The sequence below is a fragment of the Fistularia commersonii genome, chromosome 22 (assembly GCF_037954325.1).
Source record: "Fistularia commersonii isolate RoL2024-O1a breed Wild chromosome 22, RoL_Fcom_v1.0, whole genome shotgun sequence".
NCBI classification, from domain to species: domain Eukaryota; kingdom Metazoa; phylum Chordata; class Actinopteri; order Syngnathiformes; family Fistulariidae; genus Fistularia; species Fistularia commersonii.
The window spans coordinates 4296510-4322496 of NC_141305.1; the positions used below are offsets into that span (position 1 = coordinate 4296510).

The 25987-nt window shown below is 44.6% G+C and overlaps 1 protein-coding gene across 1 annotated transcript in view; it reads left to right on the forward strand.

The window, feature by feature from the left end:
- Window positions 1–538: 538 nt before the first annotated feature.
- rtn4r (reticulon 4 receptor) overlaps window positions 539–25987 on the forward strand; it is a 49779-nt gene continuing 24330 nt past the window's right edge. Inside the window, exon 1 of the mRNA XM_086169713.1 lies at window positions 539–942. Coding sequence (XP_086025839.1) covers window positions 921–942 — 22 coding nt within the window. The 5' untranslated portion in view covers window positions 539–920. The remainder of the gene's footprint in view (window positions 943–25987) is intronic.

Sequence of the window (25987 nt, forward strand, 5' to 3'; positions counted from 1 at the left end):
AGATAGATAGATAGATAGATAGATAGATAGATAGATAGATAGATAGATAAATTAATGAATTAATCTCCGCCCCCATCCGCGTCCCCGCCCTCCCGCTCCTCCGCCCGTCAGACGCCGCGTCTCGTCCTCCTCCGCCACTCGACTCCTCCGCGCGTCCGGGGAACGCACCGCACCGCACCACACCGCACCGCACCGCACCGCACGGAGGTAGAGAGAAAGAGAGAGAGAGAGAGAGAGAGTCAGAAGCGAGAGAGTGGGGGGGAGGAGGGAGGGAATGGGGGCCGAAGAGGAGAAGAAGAAGAGGAAGAAGAAGGAACGGAGCCGAAGCTTCGCGCTGGATACGCGCCGCCGCCGCCGCTGCCGCTGCATCCATCCCGGATCCGCGACCCCTCCGGCCGCCGCTTCAACCACTTTTACCTCCGGAGCTCCTTCCGAGCGCCCTATATAATCTATCTTCTCTCGGAGGAGGACGAGGAAGAAGAAGGGGAAAGAGGAGGAGGAGGAGGAGGAGGAGGAGGAGGTGGAGTCTCCGACCCCGATTTTTTTTTTTTTTTTTTTTTTGATGTTTATCGTCTTTTTCCCAATGTTTTTATCATTTTAAATGTATTCATTTGAGATTTTATTCGGCGGCCCCCCGGCCCAGATGACTGCGCCCGAGTGCGGGCGGAGACGCGGCTCCCCACTCGGGAAGACCTACGGCTAAAGTTTGAAAGGTTTTTTTTTTATTTATTTTTTTTATTTTTTTTCTATTTTTTTTTAATTTTCCCCCTCCTCCTTCCCTCCATACCGCCCAGGATTTCGTAATTTATCCGCAAAAATAAAGGGAAGAAAAAAACAATCGCGACCAAACCGCTGGATACCCTTATCTGCCTGCGCACTTGGGATTTATAACCGGCTCTACTTTCACCCACATCTAAATCATGAAGACCGTCATTTCAGATGGTGAGTAAAACAAGTTGTTTATTAATTTGTTTTGTTTTGTTTGTTAGTTTGTTTTCCCCCCCGCACCGCCTCTGCGCACGTCGTGCAGCCAGAATCTGCGTCTGGAGTTTTTTTTTTTTTTTTTTTTTTTTTTTTTTCCTCCTCCTTCCGCCGCCGTGTGATGTCGTGCACGTCAAATAAATAAGTAAGTAAATAAATAAGGCTGCGAAAAAAAAAAAAATCCACTTAGTTCAGGATTGGCGAGTGGGAGCGGCGACCTTGAGTCAGTGACTCTTAATTGAGTCGCGTTTTTTTCCGAGCTGAATTTTTAACGTCTCACCGAGTTGCGTGCGTGTTGTTTGATGAATGTGTGCGTGTGCGTGTGTCCGTATGCTCCGCATGATATGCAAGTTAACCCGGGAACGCGCCTCAGCACGCACGGCCGGGGCCCCGGATGAAGTTTTGCAGATGGTCCGCTTGGCGGCCCAATAACACCGCCTTAGCTCCCTGGCTCGTAATTGCCGCGTGTGTGTGTGTGTGTGTGTGTGTGTGTGTGTGTGTGTGTGTGTGTGTGTGTGTGTGTGTGTGTGTGTGTGTGTGTGTGTGTGTGGCATCATCCCACTCGAGAGCGTCCGCCAAAGTGACAGGAAATCGGGCTTCACGACCGGACTTGGAGCCGCTTCTAATGAGGATGCAATGACTCTTCCTGCTCCCACCGGAAATGGCTAAGAATTTCACTCCTTGGCAGGAGCGCGCCCTGGGGGCCCTCCCGCGGGTGTGTGTGTGTGTGTACGTCTGTGTGTGTGTGTGTGTGTGTCTCCAAGCGAAGCTGGCACTAGGGCGGGTTGATGGGAGTGGAGGGGTGCGGTAGTAGAGGAAGCACCCACTGTGTGCATGCATGCATATGTGTGTGTTTGTGTGTGTGTGTGTGTGTGTGTGTGTGTGTGTGTGTGTGTGTGTGTGTGTGTGTGTGTGTGTGTGTGTGGGGCGTGATGTTTTCTCCTTTGCCCCACGTTGAGAAAAGTGCATGCGTGTAACCTCACGCCAGAGATCGTGGATAAACCTCCCTGTTTCCACTCCGCCCCACCCTGGGCCTTAACACACTCTCTCTCTCACACACACAGACACACACACACATATGATGCTTATGCAACCTGCTGTACACACACACTCCCTCCCCTCTTCTTCCTTCTCCTCCTCACGTTGTTCATTACTTGGCTAAAACTGCAGGATTATGTTAAGGAGGTCACAGATTACCGCCGTCCACCCAAGTAACTGCGTCTCGGGGACGACGGAGGAAAAGTCGCTTCTCGCCGCGCTCCTTTTTTGATTCGTCACGCCGCGACGACTGGGATTCTCCGACGCCGGGCGCCGCAGGCACCTTCCCTACCGTCGTCTGACGCTTCTCCGTTACCGTGTGTCCCCTCTCCGCGGCGGAGGAGCCGTCGCCTCCCCGGCACGAGGAGCCGCCGCCGCCGCCGCCGCTGCCGCCAAATGAGTGGATTAAACCATTATGGCGTAACGGAGAGCTTTGTTCCGAAACCACCTCGCAATCAGGTTGCTTTCAATTAGTTTCACTTTGTCATTGTTTTTCCCGGCCGACCACTGCTGCCTCCCCTTTTTGAGAAGAAAAAAAAAAAAAAAAAAAAAAACAGGCCGATGCGGCGAGATAATTACCCGCCCCCCTTTTTTCCGCCAACACATTTGAGAAAGATGGCGCGCGCCGGATGAGTAAGCTGATTTGCATGGCGGCGATCAAACGTGGCGCCGGCGTACGCTAACAATGGGACGCATTATCCGCCGGCGCCCTGAAAGGAAACGTGGAAGGGATCCATCTTTGTACGCGCAATGAGGCCGCGGAGGGGGGGGGGGGTTGGTGGCGTGTGGGTGTCGGATTCTACGGGGAGGTCTGAGGAAGAGGAGGCCCGAGCCGGGAAAAAGCCGACGTTTTTTTGTGATTTGTGTCGTCCGACCCGCGTCCGGGAGGCCGCGTCCTTCCGATCGCCCGCTCCTCCCTAATTGGTCGAGGTCGCTAACAAACGGCTGTTTCCCGCAATGTTTTTTGTTTTTTTTTCACAGAACGTCCGCCGGTGAATCGATATGACATACTTATCGATCGGCGCGCCGGCTGACTGGACTGCCGGCTTTCTTTTCTCGCTTTTATTCCTCCCGCCTCTTCTAACAATTGAGGACGTTGTCGTAGCGAGACCTTCGTGGCGAGGACTAATCAGCCTCATTACCTGCGCCGGAGAGCGGCGACGCTCCGGAAGAGATAATTACAGCGCTGATGTTGTTGCAGTTTCCCAAGGCCGCCGTAAGGGGTCAGGGGTCGTTTAGCTCTGGGGGCGCGATAACATTTCCAGGAAAAAGGGGTCAACCGCTTGGATCTTTGGTAAAAATTGATTTTTTAATCCTTTATTTTATTATAAACAGGAAGTGGCATTTCTTTCTCCTGACATTAAAAAAACAATCTCAGTAAATCGGTAAGTTCCACACCCGTGAACTAATATCCGGAGCTGCGGAGGAGCACTACAAGTAGCACTAGCATGCAGTTAGCATGCTAGGCATGCATTTAGCATGCTAAGCGCAGTAGCACTAGCATACTAGGCATGTATTTAGCATGCTAGGCGCACGGCATGTGGAGAATGATGCTACGGTCGCCGAGCCAATCCGAGCCCAGGATACAGAAGAACATTCTTGTGATTGGTCGCCACCCTAGAAAATGCTTATTTTACCATGAAAATAATTGAATTATAGTTATATAAAAATGTATTTATTTACTTATTATATAAATAAGATTGTTGATTTATATGTAAGTCAACATGGCAAGCACTGGTGTTTTTGAATTTATTTATTCACCTATTTTTCTATCATAAAGATTAAACCTAAGGTCTCAAGCAGCTTAGCGGATCTCAGATCCGTCACGAAAGCTCCCTCATAATCTGTCTGAGTAGCCCCTTTGTCACTATACACTTTTTACAGTTTCCAGAACCTTTTCGGGAACTAGGTCATTTCTCGCTGCATTCGGGCAGCGGAGGAGCCGGGGAGCCGGGGACCTCAACACCTAGCACCGTTTTAGCTCCTAGCCTGAGGCAGGGTCTTTGCACGGCTCCATGAAAGTCACGTGACTCACGTAGGTCCTCGGCGATTGGTGGAACTCATAAACCACTGGATACCTCTTGTGATGCGCCGTTTCTAAGGACTATTCTGGTCGCTGGTCAGCTGCTTTCTGGGCACAAAACGAACAGGAGCAGCAACAAATGGAGCGACGAAGAGGTCCGAGGTAACAGCTAACAGGGTCGTTCACACACTTAAAAACGCTTCAACACGTCAGACAGTCCATGGGTGTTTTCACATCTTCTCTCTCCATGTTGTCTGTAGCGTCTTCGTCTTCGCAGTGGTTTATTTTTATGGCTCTTAAAGTGCACGTCACTGATGTTGTTGTCACTCCGGTCCCTCCCGTGGTCCCTTACCACCTGTGGGAACTCAAAACTGAAAAGAGGTCAGCTCCTGGAACCCAAGTAGAGCCGGATCGTTCTCAGAAATGGATTGTTGGAACTTTTCTGTCCGAAAGCGGCTGATGTGACGTTTGACACGCGGCCCTTTGATTGACAGGTGACCCTGTCAAACACACCCCACCCACCGCCTCCGGTCTACAATTTATCAAGCTTTGTGGACTATTAAAACTGCAGCAGTTGACATCACCCCTAACAGACCATAATTATCATCGCCGTGAGAACTGATTTGCAGTCACCTTCTGAATGGAAGCGACCATTTTCACCCCCGGATTATTATGTTTGAGCGATATTTTAGGAAATGACGACGTATAATCCTAATCCCGGCTCTTTAATTACGAATAATATCCGTTTCCTGAGGCGGTTTATCGCTTGTCCCTGTGTTTTGATGTTGTCTACGAACGCCGATCGCCATTTGATAGACCGTTCAGCTGATCGATCAATCCGGACGCGGGCATGCGCTAGCCCCCCCGGCGCTAATTAGGCATCCCATGTCATGCTTCAGCGATAATTCCAGCCGTTACGGGGACGCGCAGAAAGTGTCGTTGGTGAATTTGGATTTCTTCATGGCGACGAACCGAAGGGAAGGACGAACGTGTCGTAGCGTCGTGCTACGGAGCTGCGGCGGCGTTAGCGCCGCGGTTGCAGTGACAGACTGCAGCAGGAGATCCGGGAGAGGATCCGCCGTGCTTTCTGCATCCTGATGAGCGCGCTCCTTCAGGAGCTGCTTTTAATTGGCTGCATCCTTCACGTGGCGCCGCGTTTGTTTATACAGAGCGTGCACGGTCGTGCGCTCACGCACCGATTCCCAAGGATACGGAAGCACGCCGTCCTCAGACACCCTCGCAACTGCCCCGTGTCCGGGTTAGTCGCAGCTGATTTGTTTAGCGGCGCAAGCTAATTTCTAGAATTAGAAAACGATGTTTGGATTAGCGGTTCTGGGATCCTTCCGTGTTCCCGCTCAAAGGTCAAGAACGACGCACTCGCTGCGAGAATGGCGTGATGAATCGATGCCGTGCGGCTTTAACATGGAGCCCCACGGATCCTCACGCAAGATTTCTTTACATCTATTTACAAAAAAACCCGTCTGTCGCCGTACGATAATACCGTCGGTGCTGACGTGCGACAAGAGCGAGAACTTTGCAAAACCTTGCGTCGCTAGCACGCCGCATTGGGGCCAAAACGCCCCACCCGCTACAGCAACAGCGTTCTGGTCAAAACGTTGAACGTTAGCGGGCTAATTTTCATCCAACGGGTTCGCGCTGGATCTCAGATTTGAAAGCGCTAGCTCCAGCTGCAGCTGCAGCCGCCACCTATATGCCGATGACACAGATTACAAATTACACTGATGGGGCAGGGAGGACGGGAGGCGTCTGACTGATGGCCTGGTAAATTGTTAATTAGACAGAGCCGAGTGCCGTTCCTAAATTAGATGCGTGAACGGAGCTGCTGTCACACTTATAAGTCAAAACCTGCTCCACGTCCTTTTTTTTTTTTTTTGGATCTGAGCGCGGCGCCGTTGGCAGGACAACACGTGAACCACATTTCACATCATACAACTGACTTCAGAGCCTGTAGCTGCTAGCTAACAGCTAACAGGTATCAATCAAACAGTCTGATTGATCAGTTGGATTTCGTTCGTCCAAAATCAAAGTGGACGAACATTCATAACATCGACGCATGTTGTGGGGAATGTAAGAGCCGTCGTAATTGAAGGGGTCGCAGCCCTCGAAACAATATTTTGTTATGTTTATATATTTTTTCTCACACGCACCGGGGGGTTTTGTACAGTAGGTTTCAAAACAAATTAAAAAAACGGGCAAGGAAAAAAATGAAAAATTGACTTTGTAATCTATTTTTTGCTTCGAAATTTGAAAATAAAATGATTTTTTTTAATGAAAACACGTCTAGTTGACATTGTTAAAACGATTTTATCTTTTCTTATTTCTATAATAACACAAAAACGATAGCGAAAAAAAAAGGGCACAATTAAAAAGATTGATTTAATAACCAGAATAGCCTTGTAAACATTTTACCTCCTCTTATACATGCTACCAATCAATTTTCTAATAAATTCTACTGGCACATTTTCCCACAGTGACAAGATGTTATCTTTTTACTCAACCATATATTTAGGGTGTCATTTCATCAATTCTGTTTTAATAATCATTTTTAATATTAATTTTGCCTTGTATTTTTTTTAGAGTAGCAGTTCATTACATATAAAGATTTTTACCTATTGACCTCCTTTACACTAAAAAAAAGGAAAAATTTGGGCTCAGTATCACGTCTAGGTAATGATTTTACCGGTCTGGCCCCCTTGACATCAAATTAAGCCGTATGTGGCCCCCGGACCAGAATGAGTTTGACACCCCTGGTCTAAAGTCTCCGATTTTTTGATTTTCGCTTGGGATTTTTGTCTGAAAAAGCGAAAGAACTTTGTTTTGTTCCACCCACGCCGTGTCTGACGGGGGGCAGCATCACGGTATTCATCCATCATCAACACCCTGTGCTTTATTTACACCGGCGAGAGGTACATGTAATACTCTGACCCGTCAAATGGAGCAAACCTGTTTGGAAAAATGCTTCACGGAAAGGAATCATAAATGAAATTTTCAAATAAATAAGCGAAAAATAAACCTTGAAGGGAAAAAAAAGGCAAAATGACAGCAGTAAAGTAAAAGATCCTTGGAGATTGGTCACTGGAGATCCTAAATCGCCAAGAAGTGTGAATGAGTGAATCAGTCTGTGTATCAGCTGAATGGATTTACGTTTCTATATGACTTGTGAACGGCCTTATTTTTCTATATGTGGCTCTGTGATCGACCGGCGACCGGTCTTAAGATGAAACCCGCCTCTCGCCAGATGACAGCTGGGTTCGGCTCTGCACGCCTCCGCCAGGATGAGAGAAATCAATGACGAATGATGTTTATTCTTTTCCAGGGTGTCCAAACTACTTCCTTTTTAACACCGTCATTTCAACACACTGCGCGAGAAATATGTATCGTCTGATTTTGAAATTGTTCTTTTCAGAATGGCCTGCGCGCGCACGTGTGTGTGTATGTGTGTGTGTGTGTGTGTGTGTTTAGGCCCAGGCATGAATCGCTGACTAGAACTTTTAATCCCAAAGTTTCCAAACCGCTGATCGCCACAGTTCCCCTCACTGATCTAAGAGGAAGCTCCACCGTGTTTTTGATGTCATTTCCTGGTCATGTGACCCGACCCCGTGTTTTGTTTTGTTTTCCATTGCCAGCTCTTCTTTCATCTGTTCTGTTTGTTTTGTTCTTGTTGTTGTCCCTCACAATAAAAACAGCCTTCTGATATTTTTAGCGTTGTTGATCTCGCCGAGCCGCCGCCGTCACCCCCCCCCCCCCACCTCTGATCGCCCGCCGCCGCCGCTACTAATCACCTTCCCTAAACACAACAGATGGGATTCGCCATTTTTATTTTGATGCCGCGTCGTCCCCGAGCCAAGGGGGTCACCTCCCGCGCCCCCCCCTTTGTTTTCATCCCGCTTTAAGGTGCAGTTCTGAGGATGGTGTGAGTAAATATGTTACAAAAATCAATCTGGAAGGACTCGTGGTATCTTCTTAGAACGTCCGGATGTTCTCCAGCATGGGTTCTCCTCAGGTTCTGTAATCCGAAAAACAACCAGTAGGTCAATTGAAGATGTGGAACTATCAGCATCAGTGATTGGATGTTTCCCCGTGATTGACAGGCGACCCCTCCAGGTTAAGCCCCGCCTCTTTCCCCATGCCGGCAAGGATTCCCCCCTAGTCCGTGGTACAGTGATCCCTCGCTATAACGGGGTCTACTTTTCACGGTTTCGCTACCTAACAGATTTGCATCGTGTATTGTGTTCTGCTTTCTTATTGGCTAAAAAGTCACTCCGCTTCTTCTCTACCTGTGCGTCAATAACGTTGCAGTTTGATATGTACACGTAGGTAAAACAGCTCGCCAAATTTACATTACGCACGTGCAAATTCTCTTGCAATTTCGAGTTTCTCTAAAACCCATAATGTTGACTAAACGCTCTGGAGCGACAAAAGGGCCCAAAAGGCAGCGGAAGATGCTATCTATCGCAGATAAAATTAAACTTCTGGACATGCTAAGAGAAGGTAAAAGCTATGCGGCTGTAGGTCGGCATTACGGAATTAACGAATCTTCCTTTCGTTCCATAAAGAAGGAAGAAAAAAACATAAGGGTGACACCAGCAATGTACAATAGAGTATTTAATTTCATAATAATTGTAAAAAAAAAATAAAGGTTTCTACTTCCCAGATTTTGCCTATCACGGGTTCGTTTTGGACCGTAACCCCCGCGAAAAACAAGGGTATACTGTATATAATTTTTGAATGATTTAAAGCTTCATGAAACGTTAATATCAGGACCGGTTGACATCCAAGAGGCGAGTGAACGGTTAGATGTCGCTATATGTGGCCCCCCGGCGACCGACCGCCGACCTGTCGGGGTCGTGTCCTCCTGGGACGCCCCTCCCTCTGCTCCGTGACCTCGGTATGGATACTGAATGATTAAAAAGTCAGTATTTCCGGCATCATTAATATTTGACCAACGCTCCAGCGGCATCACGCTAACAACCAAGACTTCATATTTTGTGCGATACAGAGACAAAAACGGTGCTGCGTTTTCAAGACGGGCGTTTAAAAAAGACATCGGCCGCTTCAAATCGCACGTATTCGACGCCCAAGATCTGCCAATCGGCGGGCTCTCTCAGACGGATAATAGATCCGATCGGTTGATCGGTTGATTGATTGACCCCGAGCTAGATAAGGTAGATCTCAGAGCGGAAGCGGCGCCCGGGAGATGTGTTCAGGGACGCCCCGCGGGGACGGGAAAGACGGCTTACTCTCATTATAATGCAGATTTGACAGGCGAGCCTCGTTCCCCGGGGGCTCGCGTCCCGATAGATATTCCCGAGTCTTCGCCGTACGACCACCCTCCCCCCCCTCCCCCGCCCGTTGATTCCATTACGGTCGCCAACACCCGTCCCCTGTCCTTCCTATCAGGTGTAAACGCCTGATTGTCTCGTGCAGATATCGGTCCGTGGCAAATTAAATGCGACCGCCCGCGTGGCTGCCAGGACTTCCATTATAATGATATCTGTAATCTGCCGGGGTCCGGCGGAAGCAGCGGGCGGCAGGAGGAGGATAGTAGGATAATAATGAACGGGGGGATTCAGTATGGATCCCGTGGCTGGACACGGATTTTCCTGCTCTGATGAGGGTTTTTTTTTTTTTCGTGGACAGCGAGGCCATATGTCCGGGTTGGGTTTAAGTCCGTCAAAGCGGGAATTGAAATGACGTCCTAGCGGGGGGGGGGGTTGTGAACCCGTCGGCCCGAGTCCTCCGTCCAAGTTAAAGCTGTGGGAAGGATGGATCTCCCACTCGCCGTTCCTCTTTGAAGCTCATTTTTTAACGCAGATAGATACTTATTTATATATATTTTTTAAATTGTGTTTCAGGCGGATTTGTATTTATTTAATGTTTTGTAATCTCCTGCTAGTATTTTTGATTAATTCAAGGGGTATAATGATTTATGTTTTCTATATATATTTTTGGGGGGGGCTTGACAGTTACTTGATTCATTTTTTTTGGTTTCCCATTGATTGCGAGGAACAAAATAGAACTTTGAACAATAGAATAGAGAATAACGATAAAGTTATATTACTTCTGTAACACAATGGTAATTTTATACTGTAGCACGAAGTCATACTCCTCATAAATACAGGACCGTCTCAGAAAATTAGAATATTGTGATAAAGGTCTTAATCTTCTCAAATGCAATTAAAAAAAAACAAAAAAAAAACAACCTTTTTCATGATATTCTAATATTTTGAGATAGGGTTTGGGGGTTTTCTTAAGATGTAAGCCATGATCAGTAATATCGAAATAATAAAAGGCTTGCAATATTTCAGTTGTTTTTTAATAAATCCAGAATGTATGACAGTTTTGTTTTGGTAATTGCATTACAGAAGATAAAGAACTTTATCACAATATTCCAATTATCTGAGACAGTCCTGTATACTCTGCATTTTATTTGTTGATTTACATAGATATATATTTTTACTGATGCATCTCTGTGCAATTCATTTTGTTTTGGATTTGCAATTCTGGACTGGACTTTTGGCTGGTCGGCTTTCTTACATTGACCTGCTCAACTGCTTGTCGACAATCTGACCGGCCAATCATATGGCAACATCTAATCTGTTGGGATTTTAACACGCAACCATCTCTGGGGTTTAAGGAGCATGGAATATGTACAATATAATTGTACACTATAGCTCTATGCATATTAACAGCTGTCAAAAAATTAAATTTTTAATCTGATCAATCACAGGGCCACTGCTGATTAATTGAGATTAATCATGATTAACACCCACTCATTATTACTCATGTTTCCTTTTGCAGGTCCAAAAGGTTTGGATATAGATATATAAATATACACACACACTAAGCCTGTTCTGACGTCAGATAGCGTTTCGGCAGCTATGCGCGCCAGTGTGTGGAATTGTGGGATATTACGTCCCAGTGTGTTCAAAAATGTCAATCGGATGAATCCTGCAAGTTAATTAATCGCGATTGCCACATTAATCTTGACAGTCTTTGGCATTCTGACACTGAGGTCAAAGACTTGAATTGTGGGATTTTTGGTACATTTCTAAAAAAGGAATCATGCAAATTAATTCATCTAATTAATTTTTACAATAAATGTATATGGATGTATGTATACTCCAAATCAGGAACAATGATTTTGCCTCAAAAGTGGCTTTAAATGGTCCTGGATGGCACCGATATTTGGCTGATTTATGTTAAACAAATTGGATAAAATAAGATAAATAGTTAAAAGTGCCATTTTCATCGACGCCGTCAATTTGGGGGTGGAGAGGTTGGACTGTGCTTTGAATTTGTCACTATTTCAGGCACCAGTGCTTGGTGTGAGGTTTCACGAGAGAGAAAAAATAAATAAAATAACGCTTGTTTTCACATGCCTGTACATGTTTCCAGCCAAAAAAAAAAAAAAAAAAAGGAAAAAAAAATCATCACAGCAATTATTCCGGCAAGGGAGATGAGCCCTGCCAGAGCTCCGTCTCCGAGCTGTAAACAAATTACGCTGAGAGTTCTTCAGCGACGCATCTGAAGTCTGAAACCCATTCCTGATGGTCCCGCCGCGGCGGAGGGCGTCCTCGGCCAATGCGGGGCAGCCGGCGGGAAATAGCAGCCGCCGAGACGCGGCTAACCGCACGCTGATGCCTTCCAGTTCCACGGCGTGTATTTTTAATACAAACAAACTATATTCAGGTGCTTTATTTGAATGACATGATCTACTCATGAGTGTGTGCGTGAGTGTGTCTGTGTGTGTGTGTGTTCAAGCTCTTGAATGGTTATATGTCTCGAGAACCGTGGTCCCCAACCCCCGGGTTGCGGGCCGGTACTGATCCGTGGATCAATTGGTACCGGGCCGCCCAAGAAATAATCAATTATTTACGTTGGATTTATTATCTGAGTCTGAACAAGCTTTATTTTGAAAAATCTTTTATTTTGAAAAATGACCAGACTCTGTCAGTTATATCTCAGTCACTTGAGCGCTAAAAATGTAGCCCACAAGCTGGCAAAGTGAGTGAAAAAACAGACGTCGGACGGAAAGGTTTTAACAGTTTAAAAATTAAATGATTGAATTTCTCTCTATGACAGATGAATTAGAGAGTAAATGCAACTTCGCCACTTTGCAGATTTTTTTTTTTTTTTTTTAAATCGGTTCTCATGATTTATTGTTCTCTAGCATTTTTGGGGATTTTTTTTTTCATGATGAAGTAGCCATATTCTAGTCTACTTAGAACAACTCAGTAAAAAATATTGTAAAATTAAACTAAAATTCATTTGATAAAGTAAATAAAATACAAGAGTTCCTTTTTTAGAACAAAACAGTACAAAAATATCTTAAAATTAAACAATAATTCATTTTATAGAATAAATGAAATACAAGATTTCCTTTCCTAGAACAAAACAGTAAAAATTAATCGTAAAATTTTCATTTATAAAATAAATAAAATACAGATTGCCCTTTCCATAATTTAGTGAATGGTTGTCTCAAATATATTTTTTGAGTAACGGAGTGAATGGGTGAAAGAAAAATTAAATGATTGAATTTCTCTCAATAACTGATGAATGAATGAATGCTAAATGCACCGTCGCTACTTCGCAGATTTTTTTTTTCTTTTTTTGTAAATTGGTTCTCATGATTTATTGTTCTTTAGCATTTTTTTGCATTTTTTTTTTCCATGATGAAATAGCCATATTCTAGTCTACGTAGAACAAAACAGTAAAAAGAAAAAATCGTAAAATTAAACTAAAATTCATTTTATAAAATAAATAAAATTATAAAAAATTATCAAAATTATCACGTCTACAGAAATTCACTTTTCACGGGTCTTGGAACGTAGCCCCCGGAAAAAAAATGAGGCTTCACTATGTACTGTATATAAATGAAGGAATGACTGAATAATCGATAGATTATGACCCCCTACTCCCAACCACACACACACACACACACACACACACACACACACACACACACACACACACGAGGCTTTAGTATATCGAGTTTCATTCCCGAGTGCGAAGCGATTCCCACCAAGCCTTTTAAAAAGGCACCGCGTGAATAGCCGCTATATTTTCACCGCAGAGCAATATGAGATGGGTCTCATACACACAGACACACACATACACACACACACACACACACACTCACTCCCACTTCTGCTCAAACACACCTCATGAGGATGAGCATGATACGCTCACACACACACCTTGGGAGAGAGCTTGCTGACTCACACAGGGTCTTAGAGGTGGTCTGTATTTCCAGGAGGAGTGTGTGTTCTACCTCCCGGAGAACCAGAGAACCGGAGAACCGTCCCCGGTTGGCTAAAAACACACCTGGCTCCTCGGCGACTCCCAGATCGGGGGCCGGAGTCCCAGCCGAGGGCGGCCGAGCTGTTAATAATATTAAAAACGATGGTGATATCATTGGGCGGTGCAGTGGTTACAGCTCCTGCCTCACAGCAAGAAAGTCCCTGCTTGAATTCCAACAGGAATGTTTGGAGGTTCAACGTTCTCCTTGGTTTCCTTCGACATTCTGCCACAAAAACAGGAGATTGATTGACGGGTGGATGGTTTTACGTCCCCCGTATGACGTGAAGGTTTAATTGTGACCCTGTGATCCAGTGATCACGATTGGGTTGGGCTTCCAGTGCAGGATAATAGTATAGATAATGAATGAACAATTAAAAATAATAATTATAATAATAAATTAAATTGTGCAAGGAGTCTATGGATTGGCTGGACCGGTCACGGCGCCTGAATTACTGGTAATTAGCAAATAACCAAAACAATTAATTATTTAATTAAACAATTACTTAATCAAACATTAATTAATCAATTAATTAATTTTAAAAAAAAGTGAATTCATTTTTTTATCTCACCAGCGTAGGTACATAGGCTGCACTGATAATCTGGGTTGCAGTTCAAAGGATCATTTAGCATTGAAATCGATAAGCGGCAACTGAAGAAAACGCAGCTACTGGCGTCCATCTTGCCGCCCTTCCCCTTTTTTTTTTTTCCAAAAAACATTGTTATTGTGTCGAGTTTCCGGTTCTGACAGCGCCCGATTCCGGAAAATCATCCCATCAAGATTTGACAAGCGGTGGGGTTTTAAGACGCGACACCTGAAACCCGGTCAGTCTCGGAAGAGGCAATTTAAAGGCTATTATTGTCATATATATTGTGATATAATGTTTATTACAATGCTTTTTTGTTACTTTGCCATTTTATCCGGCCCTCATTGATATAGGTCATACCATGGCTCATCAATAGATGGAATTTGGATTTTTTTTTTTTTTTTACTTTAACTGATTATAAAAATTGTTTATCTCCAGCTCGAGGACGAAGTCTTAAAATCCGACTTTAAATTGCAAAGTAAGTCGGTAAATAATGACTATATTGAAGGAGGGCTAGGGTTTAAAATCGAAAATAACTGGTAGGGAATTCATCAACTAAGAAAATTTGAAAAAAAAAAAAAAAAAAGGTCAAATTTGCATTGGAATGATTCATTCATTCATTATTATTACCTGCATTATTAATACACAACCATTCACGAATATAAAAGCATCCATTCGCCCAGTTATTCCCATCATATAGAGACGTACAATAATTCACAAATAGAGACCTGCAACAATCATCTGCTCGTTCACAGATCAAATAGTCATTCAAGCGTTCACCCTCTCACGCGGAAAGACTCCGTGACCTTTTAGCTGTGAGGCTAAGGCGCTAACCGCCGGGCCGCCGTGTCACCTTCCAAGAAACCAATTTCCATCTACACTTTTCTTCAGTGAATGTACCTGATTATCGGAGGATCTCGCCGCGGCCCAAAGGTCGGCCCGAAGGTCGTATTTCCGGCGGCGACGCGGGTCCCATTAACTGGCGAACGTCTGATGCGGGTCAAGACGTACGCGACGGGAAACTCTAGCAGGTCATCGGCAGCGCGGCGCTTCCCGTCAGCGGGTTCTATTAGCGCCATAACAGAAACCTGTTATTTCAAAAAGGCCTCGCACATTAGCGACCGTGGCCATTAGCTTCACCCGGAGACGGCGCTAACCACCCCTGCCCCTGCCCCCGCCCGCGCCCGCGCTCTGCAAATGGTGGTGGGAAAACCTTTCTTGGAGGAAGGAGGAGGAAGTCAGTGATGGATGTTCACGAGCCAGATACCGTCGACTGATGCGTTTCATCCGGAGGCAGTTGTCAGCAATAACAATAATTATTTATTCTATTTTCTCTCTGGCACGCAGCGTCTCTGATGGGAGCTTTAAATATATGCAAGCCGTATCATTACATTAATAAATGAAAAAAAAAATGGTGAAAATACAGATAACATCAATTAAAAGACGTGTACAGTTCTCCATTTATCATAACGTCGCTGTCATTTTATTCTTGTGTATTCATTTCTTTCGTTGCCATTGTTTATATCTGGATAGTATGTTGCGTAACTAGCTGATATGTTCCTTTTGAAGCATATCCTTATAGTTTTTAAGCATATTTTTATTAATATTATTGTTGTTATCATTATCATTATTATAACAACAATGTATATTTCTTACTGTTGTAATAAGAATAATGATGCCACTGCTCCTACTAATAATAACAATATGAATCATTTTCTTTTTTTGCCAATTTGAAGAATTTCCAGACTTTTTATCTACTATCTCAGTAACCAATGTATTTACTTACCCACCATTTATTGTCATTTCCTGTTGGCTTATGAACCAGACACCATTCAATGTCGGTGTCGTCGGACAATGGATTCAATGGCATTTTCAATAAAATGAAAAAGGAAACCCATCTTGTTAAAAGTAGTTACTTTATCATGTAGAGAATATTTGAAATACTGCATGTGGCTTTTAGACCCCAGAGACCAAAGCAGGCCGTGATGTTTGTATGTGCCGTCATTATCCGCCGATCCTCGGGGACGCGATAGAAGGATGAGTCATTTTCCCTCCTTCACAATACGCGGCGCCGACATTGAACGGATAAGGATCGCTCCGTCAACACGCCGCCGTGCTAATTATCTTCCCCTCGTACCCCCGGTAAGCGGGTGCGACCCGGCGTACCGTTTCCATGACAGAGTGGGCTTATTCGGCCTGCACCGAGCACCGGGCCGGCCTGGCTGAGTCGCCACGGGGACACTGTTCCTGTATTGACTTCTCAACCACTTAACAGGAAAATCGGCTCAATTTACAATTAATTAAAGCCATTAAAGTGTGTGTGTGTGTGTGTGTGTGTGTGTGTGTGTGGGCTGTGGGGCGTGCGTTAATACGTTCATGCGCAGATAACGGTAACAGGGGCGGCGTTTTACCGACAGGTCAAGATGAGTGTAATTAACTGGGTATTAAATTCGTGATGCGGTGAGAGGTGGCGTGCACGACCGCGTGCGCTCGCTCGAATCGAGATGGAATTCTGGGCGGGAAGGGGATGGCGGGGGTCGCCTTGCTGTCTGTGGATCACAAGTCATACATCCTTGAAACTGGCAATATTCTTCTTGTTACCCAAGATTTTTATTGATAACCATGTACACATTGTAATTTCATGTAGACAGTATACTGAATAATTCATTCTCAATTAACTCAAATGTTCACAAACCAATTTTTCCTGTTGAAATGAATGTAAATATAATTGTTCTGTTCTCCGGCGCCGGAGAGATCTTTTTTTTTTTAAGTTTTTCAATGTGTTTATTTTGGGAAAAAATTAGAAAAGAATTAAAGATAACATTAAGTATCACTGCATTTCTGGAGTTTTGTCCTTCAGGATGGTACAAATGGCTGACTTAACCACGTCGTAGTGCTTTGGCGAGATCTGTTAAACAAACACCGCTCTCCTATTTAACTATTATATCCTTCAGATCAACTGTGACACACAAATTTAATACAAAAAGGACAAAAAAAAAGCGATGAATGAGCTAAACAACGCTGAGTATCACAGCTGCCGCTACAACGCTACATGGCAGAACGCCTGCTAGTCTGTTTGTGCGTTGGCGCTCTGAGGGCTGGTCCACGGGTCGATTCAAAATTTGTTCGAAAACCGTTCAGGGGCCAATTTGTTCTCCATTAAGGGGGTTCGGATGGACGGGATTAACTCCTCACAGCAAGAAGTTGCCCGGGAGTCGATATGTTCTGCATGGTTTTTCCAATTTCCGGTAAAGAGACCCTCAAAATTGCCCCCGTGTGAATGATTGTATGTTTTCATATGATGTTTGAAAGAGGAAGTGAAGAATCTCGAATGATCGTTTTCGACCAATGACAGTTGGGATCGGCCCCGGGTCCCTGAGTGCAGGAAAAACAGGCGAGATAATGAATGAATGGACGTATTCTGTGTTGTTGTAATCCAGCATGTTTACCATCTATTTTTGTTAACTGGTGAACTTCTGCTATCCTATGACTGTAATAACTTCACAAATTCCCCCACAAGGGCTTTATGAGGTCATAAATTCCATAGAGAAATTCATGCTAGATGCTAATTTCTTATATTTCTGAATGTAGGAAAGTGACAGGAGGATGGTGTTATTAGCGCTGGCGTAAAGCTGAATCCAAATGCAACATCCAAATGACTTACTTGTTGGTTAGTTTTTTGGCGTCACGGCCACAGATCAAACATTAGGTGATTTAGGACAAACAAAAGTCAGAAGAACAAAGTTCTAAGAACTGTCCAGCTCCACAAACTCACCTGGAAACCCGTAGCTTTGCAGGCCAGAAGAGCTTGGACCTCTTTGTCATCCCTCTTTGTCACCGGTTCTGTCCATTTAGTCACGAGGAAAGTGCCGACCAGCGACCGTGATAGTTTTCAAAGATGGCGCTCTGCAGTTTGCAAGGAGGATCTGGAAATTAGCGTGGCTGCTGGATCTGTAGAAAGATCCAATAATGGCGTAGGAGCTTAAACGGTCCTGGGAGTTGAGGCCAATGGTTCCCACGATGGTTAAAGATGCACCAAGAAACGGCCTCTGTCCCAAAAAGGTTCGGACAGTGCGACATCGGCTAATGTTTTTGCGCTAATAGCTACGATCTGTCTGTTAGACGGAAGTTTTTAGGAACAAAGTCGGAGTCGCCGTCCCCGGTTGTGAACTCGGAGTCAAAATAAAAGTATTTTTGAGGGAAATGAGACCGTACGGCCCTGTTGTCCTTGTCTATATGTTGAGCCGCCCTGAATAAAAGCACTTGTAATTACTACGTTACGGATGAAGTCTGCTCCTTTTCATTCGTCGCCGCCTCACCGCGGAGCCATTCTCCGGTTACATCATCAGAATTTACATAAAACGGGCTTTCAATTAACGGCGCGGTGCGGCGTGGCGAGCCGCCTCTCGCGGTTGTGCTGTTTTCTTTATCTGCGAACCTAATGGAGGATTATGCAAGTTTTAAATGCATGAAGGACTTGCACAATGCTAACGCACACAGACGGTCGGTGGCGGCGCGTCCTTCTGCCCGACCTGACACGCCGCTCTATCATACCCGTTGCACATTTCCATCATAAACGAAAAAGGGGACAGAGATGATGCTTAATCTATACGTCGCAAAAGCCGGCCAGGCGGACAGGTGCGGCCTGCACCTCTGCAGATAAGGACACGCAAATAACCATAAATTATGCAGATAAATATTTCTTCTCCGAAAATTAAAAAGGGACACGAAAAACAAAGCCTGCCACATGGAGCCAGATGAAAGCGGTGGGCTTTAGGAGTTCCTCCACTTAAAGGGAAACTGTTGCTAAGCTGAGTCTGCAGTATAACTCATCCAGGAAAGGGGGGTGAAGAGAAGGGGAAGTGAAAATAAGGGCCAGGCATTCTGTTGCCAGATTGACTCTATCTTCAAAGAGTTATTAGCATAGCGCCACTTCCCCTTTTATCTTTCTGTAATTTCAGTGATGCTAGCTTAAATTAAAACGCGGCGTGACCGAGGCGGCGAAGACGAGGTGGTGCGGAAATAAACGCGAGTCGCAAAACAGGTCTTCAGGAGTTCTTTTCTTGTGTTTCCGCTGCCGGCGTACTCGACGACACCGGCGGCGCAGTCCGATACGCCCCGGCGGTTGATTTCTCTCACCGCCCATCGCGAAAACATATCATTATCGCCATGAACGGCTGGTGTGTGCAGAGCTGGGAAAAATAAAAAATAAAAAGCCCGCTCACCTTCCAACTCGTCAAACCCCGGTTCTCGCCTTTCGCTTCTGCAGGAAACGAATAACCGCCGGCGACTCTGAAATTGAGCGCGAGGCGTCGTCTTATCACAGAGCTGTCGCCGTCGTTGACGTCCAGCAAAGGAGAAGACAAATCTATTTGCATAGAGAGTGAGCGTCGCTAAATGGGACACTTTGAGGAATCATCGTGCGAGATGTAGGCGACGGCGTCGGGCCGCGATCTCAATAACATTGCATTTCACTATTTACCGCCGCGGCTGCTTTGTGTTTGCGCAGGATTCCCAAGTGAAGACACGCGCGAGGCAATATAGCCTTCACGTATAAACACTACTGGGTAATTGCTTTGCTGTTTGGAAGTTTCTCTAGGTGTTTGAATCTCAAAACTAGTCGTCGATTCTTGCCATGTTCGGGGTGCGGCCGGTTGCTAGCAGGCGGCGCAGCGGCAGCAGCGTTATTGATGCAACATTGCAACAGTGTCTGTCTCCTCTTCTACTAGCAGTAGATATATCGGCATTTCTAGAAAAAATTCAGCCCCCGTCATCCAATTTGGACGTTTCCACATGTCTCTCAAAAGAAGCTTTAGATTCTAGCTATATGGGAGAGTGGGGTTTAGCATCACTTCTGCTAATACTGCCGCCGGTGCGGCGGTGTTGATGCTAGCTGTGTCGCCGGAGTTGGAATTTTGCGTACTCTCTTAAGCTAGCGGGCTAGCGGTTGGAGCATCATGATAGTTCCCCTTCTGGTTTGCATCTCAAAACCAGCAGTGGAACGTTACGCCGTCAATGCTAGGCTAGCCAACGACACAGAATGGAAACCCCTCTGTTTTCATCTCTCAAACCGAGAGTTACATTCAAGCATATCTAGCCACTCTAATGTTTTGCTACACCTCTGCAAAGCTAATCGGCAGTGCAGCGGTGTTAGCAAAAGTTTTCCTGCCGGTTTCTGTCTCGAAATGAGAAGTATATTCCAGTCGTGTCAGGGGATTAGAATTTAGCTTCTTGTCTGCTGAATATATTGGTATGCTGGAAATGGAGCCGCCAGGAAGCAGGTCTAGAGGAAGACCAAAGTGAAGATTTATGTACGTTGTGAGAGAGGATATGAATTAGTTGGTGTGACAGAGGAAGACACAGAAAATAGGGCTAGATGGAGAGGGTTGATTTGCTGTGGTGACCCCTGAAGGGACAAGCTATGGGGAAAAAAAAAGAAGAAGTTTGCTAAGCTAACTGGTGTTGCAGCGGCGTAAACATCGCAATGGTTTCCCCTCCTGTTCCTCCAAAGAAGATTTCAATACATTCCCCTGTCTAGAATGGTTCTTTATCTATGGATTTCTGAAAACTAGCAGTAGCTGCTAAGCTAGCCGGTGAAGCAGAAGCAGCAGTAGCATTAGAAATGGTGTGTTGCGGTTGTTTCCCCTCAGATTTGCATCTCAAAACAAGCAGTGAATTCTAGCCGCATCTTGGGTGGGGTTGCGTTGTTTCTACTAGGCTAGCTGGCAGCGTGGCGGCGTCAGCGATAGCATTGCAACAGTTTTTCCTCTGCTATCGCAAAAGAAGATATCAGTAACCCCTATTGGGAAGTTTCTTTATCTGCTGTGTTTGCATCTCTAAACTAGCAGTGTATTCTAGTCGTGTTGGCAGGGTTGGAATCCTGTGTTGTCTCTGCTAAGCTAGCCGGCGGCGCCACAGCGTCGGAGATGGAGCGTTGCGACGGTTTCGCCTCCGGTTTCTCAAAAGAAGATTTCAGCCGCTCCCCTCCCTGCAACTCCCTGCCACCGACATTGCATGTTTAAGATAAAATCGGGAACAAAGGCTGCGGGATGATGATGTGGCGGCGCTGGTGACGGCGCCGAAGATCAGACTGCAGTGAAAAAGGAAAAAAAAAAAAAAAAAACCTCCAGGAACTGAGAAAGACAGAGCAGAGGGAAAGCATGCATACTAATGCCGCCCTCTGCATCCTCGCTTCTTCATCTGATTCGCGCGGGGGTCTTCGTTTCAACTCGCGAATCCACCGTCTTCACAGAGCCTGCGCCTCCTCCGCGGAGTTCTCTTTGCACGTAACTTTTCTCCGACCTGTCGCCGGCGCTCCCGTCCAGCTGCTCCCGACTCCGACTCAGAGCCGAGCTCCTCTCGGGCGCGGGGGTGATTTACATTCGGCGCGACGTCGGTAATAACCGACGCGGCATATTGGTCGTGCTAATTGGCTCCGGAGTGATTGGAGCGGGGAGATAAATGGCGGCGCGCCTGCGGAATATTTGTGTCATCGGTGGCGTGCGGCGTAGAGGCTAGGTAGTCAGACCGGGCTCAAGAAGAGGCGGTTAAAAACAGGGGGAAAAAAAAAGGGAGGATTTCAGAACGCTCTGGCGGCGCCGCCGTCCTTTGGGTTCGGGCCCAACGTGGCGGCTCACGGAAACAGATGTCGCGCTGTGGTCATCTCTTGTGGTTTTTTTTTTTTTTTTTTTCGCTATTCTGCTCGGCCGCAGGACTGTTCCTTCCTATTTTTACACAACGTATGAAATATTAACTTCGGATTCAGCCGGCGCGCGGCCATTTTGGCCGGTGCCTCATTATTATTAATACCCTCCTATGCAAGTGCGCACGCTCAGCTTTTGACCTGAAATGCTGCAACAGATATGAATGATTTTTTTTTTTTGTTTTTTTACTGCAGGAACCGAAAATAAGACTCAGCTTAGATGAACTTTTAAAAAAAAATATCAGACCTCAGACAGGACTCTTCATAGATTATTAATGGCGACCGGGTTACGGCATCCAGGCCATGAATATACATCCGAATATACAATGAACTCACGAGTCGTACGAAATCCAGTTGTATGATGTTTTTTTTTTTTCGAACTTTACTGAAGACGTTAGTTGTTCATTCATTCATGCATTTCTTGTACACCCAACCATTCACAATAAGAAATATGCAACCATTCATTCACTCTCATTCATTTGGGCCATTCAGAGTCTTAATCATGTTTCTGTATGCGTTGCTTAAACTGCCATTCGACCCAGGATTCGTTTTTTTTTGGACCAATTTTTCCGACGCCCCTCGAATGCAATCACATCGTCTCGTTTGGAGACACTGAGCAGTAAACGTATTTTCAACGTAAAATAAATTAAATATGTCTTACTTTTAATACGACCTCTGGTGCTGCATGGTTTTGTTCGAAGCGCCGCTTTATATTTGACCGTTTCATCGATACAATTTTATCATTGAATATTAGACATACCATAAATCCTGCTTTGTCCACAAATGCAAAAAACATCGTTTTTTTTTTTCCCCCATCTTTTCCGTTACAAGGGTTGACACGGATAAACTATTAAAAATTGATTTCTTCACCTTTACAACGACCCAGAAGCCGAACCAACGTTTTGACCCGTGAAATTTATCTTCAAAACTACTTTCTGTTTACTTTAAAATGACACATTATTATGACGAAATATCACAAACATTTTAAAAATCAGTTCCAAACTGATTTTAAAACCCTTGTGATATTTCCTGACTGGAAGGAAGATGAGTCAAAACTCCAGGAAGTTAGATGATTGGCTGTCGCCGAGATGGAAGCAGCTGATTGGCTCCCCAAGAGAGGAGCCAAAAGGGACAGAAGATACGAAAGTAGTCGTGGATGATTCCATCGACTCCACCGTTAAGGGAACCCTGAGGATGTAGTGTTTTTGTTTTTCAGTTTGGAAGTGTCGCCAGACATGTATCGGGTATATCGGTTGACATCCGTAGCCGGCAGTCGCGGCGGCGCAGCTGGGACCTCCTCGCTTCTCGGCCCCGCCGAAGGGGAAGCGGGTCTGTGACATCGGACCGGATGATGCGCGGTGGCGTTTTGAGGTCGGGACGATTGTTTCTTTATTTAAATTTTTTTTTTTTCAATTCAAAACAATAATGAGACACAAAAAGCGGGGATCTCGCCTTAAAATTCATTTCGCTTCCCGGTCGCGGATAACATCGTCAACGCCCGCCGGAATCACGGGATGATGTATTTGCCGCCTCCTCAACAACCGGCCGGCGTGATTGATGCGGCCTCATCTCCCGGCCTGTCACGCCCGCCCGATGAGCCGATACTTTATCGACCCCCGTTTCGGAAGTGCATCCTGCCATCTCCTGCCACTCACGGGGCAGGAGAGCGTGAGTTTTTTTTAAGAGGATGGACTCCGAACGGTGACCCCGAATTCCCCCAAGATCTTAAAAGTGTCCATTTCACCGCCGGGTCCCATCAGATAAGTTCTCCCAGATGGGAGGCAGCCGCCGCTTAGAGCCGTATCATCTTTCTATCGCTTTATTTATTCCCTCCGTCTCCTCTCGACATCGACCGACATCCGGCTGGACGCTTCTTTTCTGGTGGACGGCGGAAATCCCGGAACTGAGCGCACATACGGCGATAACGCCAACGCCCCGGACCTCCTCCTTCTCGCCTCTTCGGTTTGTGATGTTCGGTATTTGCGGCGGCGGTGGGGGTTTATTAAAAACTGTAATCCGCAAAGTCTCTCAAGTGTCTTTGCATTCTGCTGACTTAAGCCGCGATCAGAGGCCACGGCGTGCGCGAACCTCAGGGTCACAACTTCCCTTAACGTGCACCATTTTCATGGGCTCTCAAAACCTCCTAATATCTACTCTAATATTCTTATGAAAACGTGAGGAAGATATTTATTGCAAGCAATAACGTTCACGTTACAATATTATCTAAGACCTTAAGACCTTAAAACACTTTATAGCCTTGACTTTGACACTTTATAGTTTTCTTTGTATTTCCTATCCTTCCCCCCTTTTTTTTTACTGCTTACACAATTTCCTACTATTATTTATTATTGTTATGTTTAACTTGAAACTCTAGCACAACAATTTCGGGATAAATAAAGTTGTTTGTATTCTTATTCTTATTTTGCCTATATGTAAGTTGTCACACTAATATATATATATATATATATATATAATTTGTTTGTAAATTATTTCTTTAGCTAACTATGCATTCATTCATATTCATTAATTCATTTTAAAATTTAATTAATGAATAATTTAAAATTCAAAAATGAATTAATTTATTTATAAGATATTATTTATATATGTAATATATATATATTAAATGGTAGATTTGAATTATTTATTCTTTCTAATGTAATGATGTTTATCCATTCATTCATTTAATTATCTATTCTTTGATTTGTTATTTGATTATTTAATTAATTGATTTTAAATTGTTTACGTTGATTTGGACCAAGTAATGCGACACACCCCGACTAACTTAAAGGAGTGTTTTCTAAATGTGGTTTTGTGAGCGAAAATGTAACGACCCTTTTCTTATGCGCCTCTGTTAGCAAACCCTGTGAAATAATGTTGATATGAGACGCCGTCTGTCATTGGCTGGAGATTTGATGCGTTTGTTGATGTCCTCATTTGACTCGCCGACCGCCGATTGACGCGTCTCACCCTGCTCCGACCTTTCACCTTTGACCTTTTATCCCCTTCGGTTTTAGCATTACAATCATGAAATCAGCACCAAATAAAATAAGCAGCACAGGGGATTAAAGATGGGTCTCCCAGTGGTAATACCTAGTTAATAACCGTGAATCAATCAAATCCTTTCCAATAACGATCACGCAGACGGCAGATTTGTGTTTTATCTGCTCGCTTTGAATTAATCCCATGATATTTTTCTGGCGGCCGCTAATTGGCGCCGTTCGGATTTAAGACGGGGGGGGGGGGATAGCGCTGCTCCATCAGCGACATCGGGAAGTTATCTCACGATTTTACGACAAAGTCGAGCGGCCTCTGAATTCACATCTCAGTTTATTGTCTCCTAACGACTTTATCTGCCGAAGGATATTGATCATGCGTGTGTGTGTGTGTGTGTTTGTGTGTGTGTGTGTTTGTGTTATAATCAGTCATCTGGAGCCCCTCCCTCCACACATTGCTGAGGAATCAACCCCGATTAGGCAAATCGACTCCTCCGGATGACTTTTTCTCCTTTTTTTTTTTCAACGGGCCTCTAATAACCGCTTTTTGCAGAGGAAGCGCGACAAAAACACGTTGCGCGATCGTTATCGGCACTCGCGTCTCACTTCTTGACAAAGCTTATAGTTACAAGGTTTCTGTCATATCAATTTGTCAATGCCTAGAGGCATGAAGAATTTAGATACACTTGATGGGGAAAAAAAAAAGATTATTTGCAATTTATTTTGATTAGGCTTTATTCACATTTAACAATTTTGACGGGAATAGTGTGATGATCGGTGATGATAATAATGACAAGCGGAACAGTTAATTTGCTATTGGCTCCAACTCTGGACAAAGGGAAACAAAAACTGAATGATAAAATAAAAACTAATGAAAATAAAAAAAATGGAAATTAAAAATAATCTGGTGTTGGCTAATGGCAAAAAGTAACCAAACAAGTGAAAAAAAATTAACTAAAAAAAAAAATTATGAAATTAATGGGTATTAATAAAAAATAACAATAGTGCATACTGTGTGAAATCTATTCCAGATCCAAGTGATAGACATCAGAAAAAAAAAAGAAAAAAAAGCAAAGTTTACAAGATTTATGAATACTAATAAAAAAATAATAAAAAATATGCATTATATGCAAATATGCAAATAGTCAAATTAGACTAATATTCATTTTATAAAATAAATAAAATACGAGATCTCCCTTTTTGGGACTCATTCTTGGAGAAGATGGCTTCTCCGACATCCGTTGACAGACGACGATGTCTGCCAGCGAGGAAGAAGAAGAGACGCCACGAGTAGAGAAAGAAATCGAAGAGGCCGGCCTCCTGTTCGAACAACTTGCAACTA